At 46.0% G+C, this 17,129-nt stretch overlaps 2 protein-coding genes across 38 annotated transcripts in view; both read right to left on the bottom strand.

Moving 5' to 3' along the window:
- Positions 1–13,654, bottom strand: part of Rbfox1 (RNA-binding Fox protein 1) — a 126,779-nt gene extending 113,125 nt beyond the window's left edge. For 11 of the 37 annotated variants that reach the window (XR_004470576.1, XR_004470578.1, XR_004470577.1 and 8 more), the window contains exon 1: positions 13,053–13,263. The gene's annotated coding sequence lies outside the window, so the exon portion shown is untranslated. Of the gene's footprint in view, positions 1–13,052; positions 13,283–13,547 lie in introns of those variants that run through there. The other 26 variants (XM_033384806.1, XM_033384805.1, XM_033384807.1 and 23 more) reach the window with 11 other exon arrangements.
- Positions 679–2,519, bottom strand: LOC4813116 (cytosol aminopeptidase-like). Its single transcript, XM_001353740.4, has one exon. It carries the CDS (start codon positions 2,323–2,325, stop codon positions 760–762), a length of 1,566 nt encoding a protein of 521 aa, XP_001353776.3. The 5' UTR covers positions 2,326–2,519; the 3' UTR covers positions 679–759.
- Positions 13,655–17,129: the final 3,475 nt, after the last annotated feature.

Raw genomic sequence — 17,129 nt, 5'->3', positions numbered from 1 at the left:
ACATATTGGGAAACCACAAACACGCACAGCCCACAGCCTCATCGCTAGGGCAGAACATAAAGGCCACCTGATCCTATATCCCCCCCCGCGCAACCCACCGAAGGTTACTTGCGCACACATCCTCGCATTGCTCTGTTATTTATGATAATTCAAAGTAATATCCTACAGCAATTTCATCAGCAAAGACACGACTCAAGGCGGGAAGGCAGCCCAGCCCAGAGTGTTGTTGGGGAGCCTGGGAGGGTCGTGGGGGGAGGTGTATGGCAGCTCATGTGTAAATGCAAATATCCTTTTACCCGGCAAGGTCTTCGGGGGTAGTAGCCGCCGTCGTGCCCATTGAGGTGTCCTTGCGGATGGGCCTTAAAATGGCTAAAACGTGTCAAATGTGTGAAAATTGCCCGAAATTTGTTTGCCTAATTGGAGAGGGGCGTGTGTGTACGAAACGGCAACTGGTTCGGGCTCCGCCACATAGGTAGGGCTTTCAACTAAGGCCGGAACTGGTCCATTGAGGTAATCCCCATTTGAAATATAAGAAATGAGCACAAATGCAACAGCTACTCAATGGTATTCCAAAAAACCTGCAACTAGTTCTGGTCTCAAAGTGAACTAGTTCCGGTCTCACAGTGAACTAGTTCCGGTCTCACAGTGAACTAGTTCCGGGGTAGAATTTGATATAGGTTTTTGCCTTTGGTCCAAATTTTTTATTTGTTCGTCATGATTTTTTTGAAATTGAACTGCTACAAGTGATCTTTTGGACAATTACTTGTGATTCGGACAGGCCAATTGGTAGATGAACTGTACCAACGTCCTGGTGGGCCGCCCAGTCATGCGGCCCTTCGTCAGATACGGCATAATGCCGTATGTGGTGAGCATCCCCGTGCCCCGCGTGTCGAGATGCGCCCAATCGGAGCAGGGGACCATCTCGCTCAGAACAGCGGCGGCCAGGCATGAGGAGGCCCGGCCACGACCATCGTTGCTGAGATCGTAGCCAAGCTCGTCGGTGACCTGCTTTTTGTAGTAATTCCAGAGGGGCAGCCGCCAGACCCGATCGCCGGTCAGGGCGCCAGCTCCTTGGAACTGCTTCCAAATGTAGTGAGAGTTGGAGAAGATGCCGGTGGCCCCGCCGCCAAAGGCCTTCTGCGTGCCCGTACCCAGAGTGGCCACGTCGACGACGAGGCGCGGCTTGTAAGTGGCCTGACCATAGAGCAATGGATCGGCCATTACCACCACACCGGCCTTATCCAGATCCCGCACGGCCATTGTCTTGTTGTTCAGCAGGGTGACCACGTCGCCCGGCTTGCAGGACATGCCCGAGGGCATGTTCTCACACAGCGGCAGGATGCACACGATATTAATCGGCAGCGAGAGCGCCGCACAGCAGCGCAACATCGCCACGCAGGCGGCGGCCCCGGACATGCTGGCGCGGTACTCGTCCATTTCCTTGCAGCTGCGTAAATTGATGCCGCCAGTGTTGAAGGTGATGCCCTTGCCCAGGAACATGATGGGCTTCTCCTCGGGCTCGGTGCCGCAGTAGCTCAGCTCCATGAGGACGGGGGGCTCGCAGCTGCCCTTCGCGATCATCAGAAACGAGTGTAGCCTCTGGGTCTCTATCCAGTCCATGGTGCGCACCTCCACAGTGATGCCGCACGGACAGAGGGCATCCACGGCGTTCTGGGCAAATGTGGTGGGGGTCATGCAGTTGGCGGCTGCATCGCTGAGCCGCCTCGCCAGATTCTGGGCATCCGCCTTGAAGATCCCTCTCGTCCAGTTGTCCAGCTCGGGGGAATCGTACAGCTCCAGTTTGGGTACCAACGGGGTGTTCTTCTTGGACAGCTGCTGGGTGAAGCACCATGTGGCCAGGCCAGCGCCCTCGGCCGCCTGCTCGGCGTATTCCATGGAATCGACCCACACCTCTTGGCAGCCAACCTCCTGAAGGGAGCGCGCCCCAATGCCGGCTGCCTTGCGGACATTCTCCATGCCCTCGTCGAGCATCTCCAGCTCGTTGAAGCCGATGCCCTCCAGTCCGACCCCCACCACGGCAATGGCGCTGTATTCCGGATCGATGTTGTTGAAAACTTTGCCCCGTCCCAGCCGCCCATCGATTTTCGTCTGGCAGATGAGCTCCTCGAGCCTGCCGTGCACGCGTTCGTTCAGCTTCTCGCCGCTGGACGTTAGCTTCGGGCCTTTGTCGCCCTCCTTCTGGTAGATGCCCACCACGAGACCCTTGGCGCCCGGCACCTCTCCGCATGCGTGGCGGATGTTCGAGACCACCGGACTGCTAGCCCGGATGATTGAGCTCAGGAAGGTCCCACGAAGGCGATTCATTTTGAAAATGTGGTCTAAGAATTTTTTGAGTGATAAACCAAAGCGTCACGATACTAATCCCTAATAGTAAAAACAAAGTACAACACAACAGGAAACAACAAAAATTTTGAAAACAAACAAGAAATTTTTTACACAAAATTTTTGAAAAAATAACACGTAAGATCCGAGCAACGAACAGAACAGACTGAATAAAACATTAGTCGATTTTGGGGCAGAGCAGACCATAATTTCAACGACTGCTTCGTTTTTACACAAAAAGAAATACATTTTTTAGAACATAGTGAGAAAAACAGTTGGCCTTTATTTAAACAACAGATATTTGTGGCACCAAAGACCATTAAGACCATTAACTCTTTCATGAATAATGGCCATAATTATGGCATAATTCGAGCCAAAACTAACACCGAATCGACACCGAATCTCAGACTGATTCGATTCGATTTATTTTGTAGTTTGATAATTTATGCAAATGCCGGTGGGGTCGTAATTATCTGGTTGATTAAATGATCCTTTTTTGAGATTCAAGCAGAAGCAGATGGCCATCATTATTGGAGCTGGCAACTTGATTAATTCATGTACACGAGTATCGTTGAAATGCGGCATTTTCCACTCTATTTCCGTAATTAGTTCGAACAAATAACCGATGAAAATGGCCAATTAACATGCACAAATAATGATGGAAACAATGCTGCCCGAAACGGTACGATACGGTATTGTACACAATATTTTTTTGTTGCATGTAGTTGATTTTTGTTGAATTATTCAATCGGAAAGTTTATTGGGTTAAACAATAAAGTGCGGCGTGTGCCCGAAAGGTAAATATTTGATGAGGTAACTTTCCAGCTCAGAGTTACAAATTATGAAAGGACTTTGCAGTGATGAAAGTCTAAACTAAATATTTTTGGAGTGTACTTTCGAATTTAAGAAAAAATGTAATTCTCAAAGCACATTTGATGCTTGCTTAGAAAAACGTATCTCTGTCTCTATGTAATCTTTAATGTTTCAACTTAAGGCTCCACAGAATCCTCCCAGGACCTGCCAAATGATTCTGACCCAAACAACAAATGAGTTTTTGTTTTTGAATGTGTGTTTAAATCGGTTTCTTTAATTTGAAAAGTTCGCGGAAGACAACACAAACGGAACAGCTCGGACAGTGCTCGAAAACTTTCCTTATTGTACTTATTGTACAGGATGCTTAAATGTTTTGCTTTAAGTCCGTGGATCTTCAAAGTACTTTGGAAAACATACATTAACCGGCTAAAGGCAAAAACTTTTCATTTAATCGAATATAATTCATTCAGATCTTAAGCTCTTCAAATGGCCATAAACCCAAACACGACGCTCTCTCTGTCTGTTGAAAACAACCAAAAACTTAGCACACTTTTCAGTTATAGTGGCGGCTGTTGCTATCCTGGAGACTATCCGGGTGCCCGGGTAACCCCTGCGAAACATTTTAGGGGCAGGCAACTTTTTGGCTTATGCCAAAAGCTGCGGGAAGCAGCTCTTTGCCGGAACCCTGCCATAAAATGGTGTTGATGCTGACTGTCTGAGTGTGTCCCCATGTCGCTCCCCTGTGCCCCCTCTGCCCCCTGTGCCCCCTGTGCTGCTGTGTGAGGATGGATACTGCCAACAATTTCATTACGGCGCTTTTAAAGTTTTGGTCCACCCAACCAACGCACACACACACACATTGAAAATGAGACAGCAAAGATATGTACATGCATACATACACACTCGTATACACCACATAACCCACGGCATTGGATGCTATTTCTATTTGTACAGCAGTCATAGCCCTTCTTCCCCTTCCCCTTCCCCCTTCCCCTTCTGCCTTTGCACCCCACTCGAGAGAACCTGAGCTCGTTATAAATGGAAAACTTTTGCTGCGTTCTCAAGTGGGTTTTACAGTACTGGCTGGCACTTTTTGGCTGTTGCTTTTCCTTTTCGGGGCAAAGTTTTTGCGCCCTTCTTGTTTATTTTACTTTTTAATGAGAGAGACATGTCGAGATATCGAGATCGCATGTCCCTGGTAAGCCATTGCCAGAGCATTTGACGATTAGCCATTTGAAATGGTTCGGTCAAGTTGTTGGACTTTCGAAAGGAAAAACTTTTCCAACCCAGCCACCCACAGCCACCCATATGGATGTTTTCACACACACAAAACTTTTGGCCAAAGAGAAATGGAGAGAGCTGTGAAAATTTGTCAAGTGGCAATTTTAGCCAGTCGAAGAGGCCATGGATCCGTGCAACAGTTGAGCTGGCAGTCAGTCCACTCGTCACAATGAGAGGCATGATGATATGATGGCTCGTTGTCTGCCTGTCTGCATAATATTGATTTCCTCAACTTGGTTTCATTCCTTTCCTTTCCTTTTTTTTTTTGTTTTTTGTGCATGGCCAGGGCTTATCCCCTTTCGAGCACTCGTACACGTATTTCCATCTGCAATCTCCATTCTCTAGTGCCCGACTGGATAACACACAGTTGGAGTGTTTTTAATTCCAACTTTTCTTTGCGAACGCATTCGTATATCAATGAGAGTGAATCTGATAGGGGACCAAAAGTCATTGAAGGACTACACTACTCTTCGAGTGGCATTTGAATAGTGAACATCGGGTATTTGTATGTATGTACATATGTACATATTGAAAACTTTGCATTGATTTTGTGTTCTATTGGATGTAAAGGCATTTTCATTTGGGTGGGTGCCTGGCTGGTGGGTGGTGTGTCTGTCGGTCCGGTCCGGTCCAGTCCAGTTTCGTTTCGTTTTGGTTGACCCCAATTTTATTTGGCTTTTGATATATATTTTGTTATTTGGTGAATGAGAAATCACCCAATTTGGTGCACTTTTTGGCAGATGAATACGACAGTTGCCCTGACATTTGGTTGCAATATTTTTGTGCATTTCATAATTGATCGAATTTTGACAATTTCATGAACTGCAATTGACATTGCTGCAGTATTTTTCTTTTCACAACTTTTCAACTTTTTTTAAATAAAGTGCAAATTAATTAAACTTTTGTCATTCATTGGAAATACTCGTATGTAAATATTATGACATTTTAAATAAATTTCAGTGTAACCAGAAAGTGTACATTTATGAAAATGGGAAAATATTTACCGTTTTAAAGTCGTATTAATAAATCAACCATTTCGCAAAGCTTCTATGAGGTCTCAAGGATTCTTTAGCTACTTCTAAGATTGTCAAATCCCGTGAGTGCCACGCCTTGAATGGGGGACGGGAAAACTGCCGCGTGGTTGACTCAAAGCTTCCTCGAAGAACGAGAGCGCAATACGGGAGTTGCTCTCATCGGTGGTGGTGAGAGCGGAGCAGCAGCGCCGCCTAGGCTAGTCAAAAGCTCGGCTTGCAGATCGGCCTTCGTTCCTTCTCGTCTTCCTCTCCCTTTCGCACAGCAAAGAACTAAAGCGAAAGCCGAACAAGAGCATACATAGATCTCGAAGTTAATGTGGCTCTCGCTCCCGTTTTATTTCGCTGTTAGCTTACTGCTGAATTAACATGGCTCTTCTCTGTAACGCCTCAAAAGAATTTGATCTTTTGCTGTAAGCTCGCTGCTAGATTAACATGCCTCTGTAAACGGTGGTACTTCTATGAAAATACTAGATACTAGAAAATACAGAACACTCTCCCATGCGTTAGATCACCGTCGCAATCGTTCCTTTCTCATGACTGTAATCGAAACAGTTTTTAATTCCAGCAGATTCTCCTCTAACAGTTCCAACTAATTGCCAAATAAACTAACCAAGCAAAACTGTATGGCCGAAGCCTAGCACTGAGCTGTTTAGCCCAAAAAGTTAGCCAAGGCCTTCACCCATTAGTTTTTTCCGCTTAGTTGCAGTTTTCCTCAGACGAGTTTCATGTAAATATATAAATAATTGAGTTATCTGGCAGAGGGGAAATGATGTTCTCATCATTTAAATTGAAGGCAAATATGTGGACGAATCTGATTTTGCTCCAGATACGAGAACGAGTACAAATTGAAAAGTTTAGCTCCCTTGAACAAATTTGCAAAAGGTCCATACAAAAATGAGGAAAAAAATAGAATAGGAAAGAGAAGGAAATTGGCTGGCAGAAGCCAAGGCAAAAACCAGGCTAACACATACATGTGTGTGTGTGTGTGTGTGTGTGTGTGTGTGTGTGTTGGCCAAAGTAAGCTGCAGCTTAGCTGCCGATGGAGAGTGGATGTGTGGATGTGGATGCATTGGCATGTGTTTGATTTCCTTTTACGTTCGAATGATGTTTTCCTGCTCTAGAAAGAGCAATCAGAAAGTCAGCCCTGCAGCCCATGCATTCCAACCAGGTTTTCTAATTGGGCATCAAACTTAATTGAAAATCATCATTTAGCTGATTGATTGATGGAAACGTAGGTGGGTAGGCATTCTCCCAAGATATTTAACGAAAAAGATACACTCTCACAGTGCAGCTTAGCAGCAAAGGTGTTCGCTTATAAGATTCCTATGATAAAGGGCTCAGGGATCAGAGCAGTCCGTTCTGGTATTCACATCGCACAATATGCCCAACGAGTTCTCCCTTCTTTCGGTCGGTGTAATATTCGCCTGTAGGAAATGTATCAATTAGCACTGTCCTGGGCATAAGCCGATTATGGAAGAGACCGAAGTAAAGGCCTAAGCATGGCCTAAAGTCTTTTGGTTTGGCTCCAAAAATTGTGGAATGGCCTGAAGAGGAATGGCTCATGTCGAAAATCAGCTTGTCAGCAACTTATCAAACGTGCCCAGCAGAGACAGACAGAGACAGAGAGAGAGAGAGAGAGTGTGTGTGGAACAGAGACAGAGCACAGAAACCAGAGATTGAAGAGAGACAAAAAATGAGACTAATTAATTTAAAAAGCTCTGACAATCAGCGTCTGTTTGTCTCTCCCTCTACTCGCTCTCTACCTCTCTACCTCTCTCTCTCTCCCAGTCTCTTTGTGAATGCTGAAATGTATGCAATATGTAAAACTTAGTGTGAGCGAGAGGGCAACAATACAACAGCCATCTCCTTCCTGTCGGCAGTGCAATGGTATACTCTGACATTTATTAATGTTAACGCATCAACAACAATCGCCCCCAACCATGGCGAAGGGGGCGTGGCAAAGAGCTATAGAAGTGGAATTAAATACGCATTTGCTCTGTCAGCTTTCACTTTACCATCCAGATCCACAACCACTTTAGCTTCCCCCCCCCCCCCCCCACCCACGGCCTTTGTTCCTGAAGAGCGGCACCATAAAAGTTTTGCCAAGGAGTCCTCGGGGTTAGAGAGGCTTTACTTGAGAGCGCCCCCGCCGCCACCCAGGAGATAATAAAAATGTTAAGGTGCCTGGGCATATTATGAAAATGACATTAAAGTGGCACAGGATCACGGGTAAAGAGAGAGAGAGAGACGAGACCATCTTCAGCGCCTGTCAGTCAGTTATTAAAGCTTATGCCCATCTATCTAACTGAGGATTTAGTTCGGGACACCACTCCCTCCCTGCCTCCCTGCCTCCCTTCCTCCCACTCTCTTACTCTCTCGCTGAAGTGCCAGCAAATGGCAATCATTTTCCGTATTTTTCCGTATTTTCGCTCTACACTGAGCTCTAGAATGTCGAAAATATGCAAGCGAATGAAACTTGAAGCTATTTTCTGGTTAACGACTAAGGACTTCAGTGTAACACAAGAATGCTTATAATTGGATGGCAAGTGGTGGGTGGTTCAACGGAAAATACTAGTATACCAATTACCCAATAAAACGGAAAGAGTTTCCCTCAAACCAAGCGAAAAAATGCACTCATATCAAAGTTTTTAGAACAAACTCGCCAATTATTTGGTTTATATTTCTTCCAGTTAAACCGCAAACAGAAATTCATTGTGAAACACCTCTAACTTTCGTTGATGAACGATTTGATACTCTTGAAAGGGCATAAAGGACGTTTTTTGCTATCCCAAAATCATTTGAGTTGCGTATTCCTTCCCATTTCTACCATATATGTATTTCTTTTTTATGGAAAACATGCTTTTATTTTTAGGACATTTATTTGGTTTTTTTTAACGCTTTCGTGTCCGTTTATTCCATGTATTTTTGCACAGACTCATGGAGATTGTTGTTGTTGTTTTTTAGTCCCTAGGGCTCAGCGGTCGGTGGCACCTAATCCCATGCAGGTGCATACCGAACCACCAAACATAACTCATATGTACATTTCTTTTATGTTTTTGTGTTGTTTAACCATTTGGCGGCAGTGGCAATTTGACGTGCACATAACTAAAATAAAAAACAAAAACCAAGCGCTAAAAAAGCCGAAAGCAAAGATGCCCTTACAGAAGGTTTGGCTGTCCAGAAATAGTTTCTTTTTGGTAGATCGCTGAGAAAAAAAAACAAACAGTAGGCCATTATTTGTGCCTCTTCGTGGCAAACTTTTATGAAAGGAAAGGGTAAATGAAGGTACAACAATGGTTTATTTTCTGTTGGCTGTGCCTGCTACTGTTTGTGGCCACAAAAGTTATGAAAATATCGCATACACGCACACAGATACAGAGCCCGTGTGGCAGTAGCAGCAGCGCCCACAAGTCTGCATTTGTTCAACTGTTATAAGGGCAACAAATCCAAGACAGCATCACTAAAACTGTGCTACCATTTGGGGCCGGAGAGCGCATGACCAAACAGAAAGAGAGAGAGCCAGAGGTAGAGAGAGAGAGCAGGGCAGGGCAGGGCAGGGCGGATGCACTGGCAGCCTGAGGCGGCAACAACAGCAGCAGCACGGGCACGGGCACAGGCACAAAGACCAAAAGTTTAGGCCAAAAAAACGTAACAGCAGCCTGACCTTCACCATTACCGCAGCAGTACTCTTTTTCTATTTTATCCCGAGAGCAGCTGCCCGTGTGTGTGTGTGTGTGTGTGTGTGTGTGTGTTTTGGCCCCAGCTTTTGTTTGGCTTAAATGCTTTTACGCTAAATGGAGCAGCAGAAGCCGCAGCAGCAGCACCAGCAGCGGCAGCAGCCAAGCGAGGCACGGCCACCACGTCATTGAAGGCATTGATACGCGGAAGTTGGGCCCATGCGGCGTATACTTAATGTTCACGTGCATGGATGGCTTGTAGAGTGTGTGTGTGTGTGTGTGTTTGTGGGTTTGGCAGGAGGTGGGCTGGTAGAACACCTAATGAGTTTGTTAACCCTGATCCTGGCCAAATATGGGGATAGAAATAATCCAGAAATATCCTTGCAAAGAGCATAATATTCAGGCCCAACAAGGAAGATTCTGTGCTGTAATTTCTGAATCTGAATCGATATCTGCCATCTTGAGAACATTCAAATAAAATTTCCACTCGTGCACAAATCATTTGCGTACAATCGATTCAAAGTTTCAGCACTTTTCCTTGTGTTCATGTGTGGCCAGCCATTTATGCGACATTTACGATGTGTTTTGGCATCGATGGAAATATGCTGAACATGATTGATGATCCGTCTGATTGAATTGGGTTTGGGCCGAAGTGTTTGATGGATTGTTGTCTGCGGCCAGAGCTGCCGCCAGCATTCGTTGGAGCACCTCGTTGTCAGGACCAAAATATACCCCCACAAGAAATACAACCAAAAAAACACACACACACACTCACGCACAGTTAAGCGGATTTCCGCCAGCAGCAGCAGCAGCCGAAACAAAAGGAGTTTTTGTTTTTCCATGTGGTCTGCGTGTGCCGAGGGATTTTGCGTGTGTGTGTGTGTGTTTTTTTCTTTTTCGTTCGTTCATGGCACAAGAAACTTAAGCAGAAATGCTTTTCCCTTCCATGCTAAAGAGAGAAAGAAACATTTAATCAACTTTACGTGAAATAAATTATATATATACTTATGTATTTTTGGGGGCTCCGGGAATGCCATTAGGCTTATTAGAAGTGAAGGAAAATGGAAAGCAAATCAGCAGCCAAAGAAGTCAATGAGATTAAGATGGATGATGCATGAAAATGCCCAGAGGTAGGGTCATATAGAAGCACAAAATTTTATGAAAAGGGTTCGAAATGGAATTTCTAGGAATTTTTAATGAATTTTAATGAATCAGTTTGTGGGTCGCAATAAATAAACATTTTCTGTGTCTGTCATTTTGAGAGGAATTATATTTTGAAGGGTCCCTTTTAAATGTTTTCGAATTAATTATGAAAATGGTTACAAATGATTTCTGTGGAAAAATCATGGAAATACTCAAAGACAGTACAAGTCTTTTATATCCTATGTAAATTCGAAATAACACAAACATTATATATTCAGCATTTTCGTATTTTCTTTGCTATACAAAAATCTCAGCAACATTTCTTGCTTTTTCTTCATTTTTCTATTTCATGGAAAAGCATCATGTTTTATGGTATATTGTCCGAAAAATATGTACTTTACAAGTCATGTCCCCAAAAAAACCATCAGAAATACGTGTGTGTGTGTGTGTGTGTGTGTGCGTGTGTGTGTGTGTGTGTAAATAAATGCAAATGGAGCTGTTGAAAAATAGTTGAGCATAAAGTTGTAGGTTCTTTTGTTGGGTATTCGGTTCGTGAATTTTTCTAAGTAATTGCTGTTTATGCCAAATTATTTGTGCAAGTTTTCCATTTTGTTGGACCTCTATACATGCGATTATGTGTGGTACTTTTGTGTGCATCACGTACACACGCCCCCGCCTTGATTTATGGCATACAATTTTTCAAAAGCTCGTTGTCAAAAAGTGGACAAAAAAAAAAACGCCACCACCACCACAAAACTTTTCGCAGGGTCAAAATAGAACGAGAAAAAAAAAACTTTTTCCTTTGGAATGCCATTTGTTCATTGTCCCATTGTTGTTGCTCATTTGGGTATGGTATGGGAGTTCTAGTGGGGGATTTCAGTGGTGGCTGGGTGCCCCAGTGTATTCCAATTTTTCTTCATTCACTTTGACACCATGAATAACGCAGGTGAATGAATGCATTCGTTGGGTTTTTAATTGTGACAGACCATAGAAGGACCACCAAAATATTAGTATTATATTAGATTAGAGCAGGTGTTTGGCCATTGAATAAAAAGGAAGAACTAAAGCCCCATTGATTCTGTTAGATCAAGCTCCATTCTCCATCGAAACCCCTGTATCTACCACTTTCGGTGGCTTCTTTTGAGCAACTGTTTGCCAATACTTATGAACAAATAAACCAGCCTTTGATTCGCTGATTAAAAGTGCTCAAAGCAGGGCCCTGCAGGGAAAGGCAAAAGGCCACAGGCAACAGGCAGGGGGAGTGGATAGATCAGGTTTGAGTGCTATAATTTCTAAAAGATATATATTTTTGTTGCTGATGAGAAGGAGTTGGCAAACACACACAAAATGTTGCCATGACTAAAGTGCCTCAAGTGGGGGACCAGACCCAGGCCAGAGCAGACGCTTTTTTCCTTTTGCCCCACTTGCTACGCTCTCACTTAGTCCCCACCCCCCCTCTGCACTTATTCCCCTTGCAACTACTGCTACTGCCCCCCATCTCATCATGTATCCCATCTGTATGCGAAGGAGGATGATGACGGAAGTCTCAAAGTGACAGACAATTTTTGCGTTAACAAGAATAACAGCAAAGTGAGGTAGAAACCGGAGCCTGAAAGCGTTGGAAACTTTAGCCACATGTGTGTAAATATTTTTTTCTCCCCCCTCCGCACACGCCCCCCTCCCCCCCCATCCCTTAGTTAGCAAGCATCGTAATGATAGGAGGGGGACCTAGCGGGACCTGGCTCCTGGCTCCTGGCTCCTGGCAATCCTGGAGCTCCAGTTCCAGCTCCATTTTGCCGTCATCATTAGGAGGCGGCTCATCGTCCGCTTAGCTTCCTCTGCCACGCTTTGTTGGCTGCTACAATTTTACAATTGACTGTTTTCTGCCCCAAAAAGGGGGCCGGGGGGGGGGGCAGAGAGCTCACCTTTGGTGGTGAGGGAGAGCTTAGGGGATGCTGATGAGAAATGGGAGTGTTCGTAAAACGCTTGACTTGTTTTACGCATTATTTACTTACGTTGGGATGCTGCCTGCTGCCTGCTGCTCGCTGCCACATGCCCCACCATCTACGTGTGCACGTGTCTGTGCCAGTGTGTGTGTGTCTGTGTGTGTGTGTATGGATAGGGCTAGGGATAGGGGCGTGGCAAATGAACTAGCTTGAAAGTAAGTTTTGTGGCAGGCAGCAAAACGTTTGCTTCCAATTAATTGTGTACTCTGTGGATGGCTCTGAATGAATGAAGGGAGGATTGGGCACGGTGGGGTAGCCCGGGGGGGGAGGCTCCAGCTCTGGCACTGATGAAAATGTGGTGATGTGGCTAATGGCCTTCTATTTCATTCGGGATACCGTGCACCGGGCCCCTTAATGGCTGCAATTCGAAATGAAGGAGTCCAACGTGCCGTCGTTTTATTTCCCTCCCTCCCCCGCTCCCCTCCCCGGGTACACAGCTCAGAGTAAAAATTAAAGATAAAATTACATGGAATTTCCCATAAACACAAGAATTTATCCAATAACAGCGAAAGGAGGCCATTAAAAAATGCCCACGATATCCAAATCAAATCAAAATTTTATCTACCCTTACCTTTGTGTTCCCAGCTCCCCTTTTTTTGGAAATGGCCCCATAAAAATGTTTGAAATGTGACAAGATATCCGTTATTTCAAAAGGAAGTAAAAGAGAAACATTTACATATACAAATGGCTTGAAATGAGCAAATAAAATGATGTTTAATGATGCATAAAATATTGGTCAAATATTTGGCACTTACTCGATCGGTTCTTGTGGAGAGCGGCGTGTACATATAGGGGGTATATATAGAGAATCTTTGTCTAGGCTTTGTCCACAGAATCTTGAATAATATTCCAGAGTAAACACAGAAAAAAAACGTCTCAAACACTCACGCAAGATGCTAAATGACAGCCGGCTTATGCAACATTTATTTGATATTGTATTAAATATTTAACGCACGACACGATAAAACACTTTTGCCTCATTAATCTACAGAAAGGGATAGATAGCCAGAGAGAGAGATAGAGATAGACAGTGAGAGAGAGGTAGAGAGAGAGACACAGATAGAGAGTGTAAGACCGGAAGCGGAAGGTGCTAATGAAGCCGGCACAAACGACACAAACCTAAACACACACCAAACAAATACAGACACAGCTACGAAGGCCCACCGGGCCACAGTTCAGTTGATTTATATGGCAAGGGCTCGAAATATATATATATATTCGAGATTTCTCTGTGGGTCTGGGAACCTTACGCGACTTGGCCGAGAGGCAAAGCGGATATGCGATGCGATGCGATGCTAGGCGATGCGATGGGCAGGAGAGTGTTTCCGTCTAGACGGCAGCACTGGCAACGGGAGACTGAATTGTTTCGCCGAGCGCCAGTAAGTATGCCCCATCACGGCCGTATAACACTTTTGGGCTGGGTATAACAGTTTCGCAGAGACAGAGAGGGTTTTCCTTTGAGGAGAGTGCCCGAGAGGGGGGCACAAGGATTACCTGCCGAAAGTCGAAATAAAATTGCGTTAAATGATGGTGGCGCGACCTTGATTCTCCCACCCAGCATCAGCATAAACTTGGCCAACAACTACTGGTACTACCGAAAACATATGTGTTATGGCCAGAACAGAAAAAAACCCCAAATCAGTTCCGCCAATTTCGTTTTATTGAGCAGAGAACTTTATGGTTACCCACCAGCACCTTGGCCCCCCTCGAAACGATGATGATTATGATTATGATTATTTACCCAGCATGTCCTGCGAGTGTGTGTGTGTGTGGGGGGGGGCCATAATTAGGCCATTAAATATACAACTAAAGTGAAGGCATCCTTCGGCCTCGGATTTCCTTTCATTCGCAGCAACAAATCAAAGAAGATGATAAACAAATTTCACTCTTGACAACCAGAATCCCTGGGCCATTTCAAATGGCGATGAGAGATGGCCCACAAGGAAAAAAAAAAATAATTTCCAGCACAACTTTTTCTTTTGGCGGAAAGCGTAATTGAATTTTTATTGACATTTCTTGGGGGCAACGAGTGGGAGCTGAATGACAGAGTTGCCTGAAAATAAAGCGCAACTATTTTGCAGAAATGGCCAGGACAGACAGACAGACAGACAGAGAGGGGACACTAGAATGGGGCCAGTAAACGGCAGGGGGGAGAGAGGCAAGAGAGGGAGCAACCAAAAACTTGAGAAAATCCCAGGGAAATGAGAATACTGGATTTTAATTTGGTTTCTTTTTCTTAAGAGGTTTTCCAAATGGGCTGGCTTGTGGCGTGGCAGGTCTTTTGGGTGTGGGTGGTGCCACGAATGGCTCTATAAAAATGGTGAATGGCGAATGGCTTGACGGGGCCTTCGCAATGATCTCCGCTTAATCAGGTTCGTTCCAAGGGAAATTTGGTTAATTCTACTCGAATTTAATGCATCTTTATTGCCTCCTCTACTGCTTCTAAGCATCGTGGGGTCTCTCTAGTCTTTGAAGGCCAGTGTGAGAGTGCAAGATCTTTTTTCTTCGGACACCACTCTCTTCTGTCGATGCTCAAGCGTCCATCTACACAGGCTTAGGCCTCCTGAGGCCTTAGCGTCCTCACAGCCATCCCAGTCGTTGGGCCATCGCTGCTGTTGGCCTCTTCCTTGATCGCTACCAGCTCCTGCTGGGGGCTTGGAGCTTTCCAGTAGACGACTCGAGGGAGCCGCACCCCTCTTTCTGCTGCTGCTCCACGGAACCACTAATCGCTTCCGATCGTGCAATGGGCTGTCCCCAATCCTTCAATATGATACGGCCTTGACGTTTGTGTGCCTTCTACACACACCCACCCCCCCCCCCCTCGTTGTCTATCATTATGTAATGGTATCTATCATATATCTAATTGCTCTATCGCTCTGATACCTTGCCCCCACCACGGCCAATTAAAGCAGGACCTGGCCAACACTTTGTCATGGGCTATCTGCCCACTCCCCCCTCACCCCCGCCCTGTAATATGTGCAACTATTATCATTTACGGTCACCTCGCTTTACGGCCCCCCAAACGTTTTGCTCATTACCAAGAGATGCCCTCCACCCCCCACCCCCACCTGACCCCCATCCATCCCCCTACTCAGTGCTGAGCCACAGAACCACTTTCCCTGGCTGGTCATTAAATTATTTTATATGGCACATTAAAAGCACACACACACACACACACACACGTGGAAATGCATTTGCAGTGAGGGTCAAAGGCCACACACACACACAGAGAGAGCGAGAGAGTGTGGGAGGGACGCATCTTTGGGGCAGCTTCTATCTGCTATTATTATCATGGCTGGACCTGGGAGCCTGGTCTGTTATTATTGTTATTAGTGTGTGCCTCGGGTGCTAAGCAATTATTTAAAGCGCTCGTAGAGCCACACAGAGAGGGTGAGAGGAGCGAGAGAGAGAGAGCAAAGAGATACAAGTGGCACACATTTGCATGCAGCAAGCATGGGGCCTATGGGGGAATGCCTCACGTTTGCTGCCGAGATTTCAATTTAAAAACATGAAAGCAGCACCATCCCCGACCGTGCCACAACTTTTCTGTGCCAGCAGGACATCCATCCCCCAAACTGGTTGGATGGCTGGATGGCTGGATGGCAGACCCCGCCTCTGTGACGGCGTTGATGGAGTTGTCGCCTTGGCCTCCTGATTGCGGGCCATTGTCCAGAGAAGCTCTCACATATTTATTTACAATTTAAATGCAGAAGCCGAGGCAGAAGCGGCAGGCCACAGACAGCCCAGCCCCACCTGTCGCCGCCTTTGTGTCGTTTTAATTGGGCCAATCAATTGAGCCAACAAAAGGTTAAATGCTTAAACAATTGCGGGTACTCCACCGCCCCACACACACACACACACACACGCACACTCTATGCGTATGGTCGGGGCTTTTGAATGGCATCCAAGAGAGCGCAGCGCAGGTGAGCCACTGCCTCGGGATTGAAGACCAACGGCGGTCCAGTGTCATACACATCGGTCTTGAAAGGATCGGCTGGCCAGGGCCAGGCAAAGAGGGTGTTGCTCGTGCCGCTCCGCTGGCTGTGCCAGAAGAGCTTGCGGCGCACGGCCTGGACTACATGACGCTGCCGCTGGCAGTCCTGGTCGGACATCTTGTCCGCGATGGTCAGCGCATCGTCGATGTTCTCGTAGGGCGTGTGATTGTATATTTCTGTGGGCCTGGTGGCAGGCAGCCCATCCAGCACACGTTCGAGCAGATCCATTCGCCAGAGGGTGGCCTCCCAGTAGGCCGTCAGATTGGTGGAGCGCGCCAGGCACTCGACGATCTCCGTCACATTGGCATCCTCCATCTGCAGGTTGCTCGCGCATTCGGAGAACCGTCTCTGGCCCTGGCTGAAGCCCAGCAGCAGCAGAACTAGCCACATCTTTGGCCCAGAGTTGGTACAGAACTGATATCAGGTTGCCCGGTTCTATGGCTGCTGTTTTTTTTCCTGGAAATTGATTCGTTTCGCCCCAAAAGAAATCAAATGTATGAGAAGCTCTACGAGCCACACAAACGAGCAACAATCTAAGAATTCTGTGGCCATAAATTTCTGTTTGCACTTGTGACGCCTCAGAGAGTGGAGGGGGGAGGGGCGGCGGGGGGGAGGTGCAAACTTTCAGCTCATCCGGCTTGGACCAGCAAGCCTTTCTGGCCCTATGGCAGCCATAAATATCCCATACAAATTAACGCAGCCGTACACGTTTTAGCCAGCCAAAACTCCACCCAGACCCCAAAAATTAGGGGAAAAACTAAAGCCAGATCCGAGCCGGAAGCCGCGAATGTACAGCACGCTTATAATGCCATTAGATTGATTGATTTTTGAAGATAT

Source organism: Drosophila pseudoobscura, chromosome X, assembly GCF_009870125.1.
Source record: "Drosophila pseudoobscura strain MV-25-SWS-2005 chromosome X, UCI_Dpse_MV25, whole genome shotgun sequence".
Lineage (NCBI taxonomy): Eukaryota > Metazoa > Arthropoda > Insecta > Diptera > Drosophilidae > Drosophila > Drosophila pseudoobscura.
This window is presented reverse-complemented; position numbering and strand designations above follow the sequence as displayed.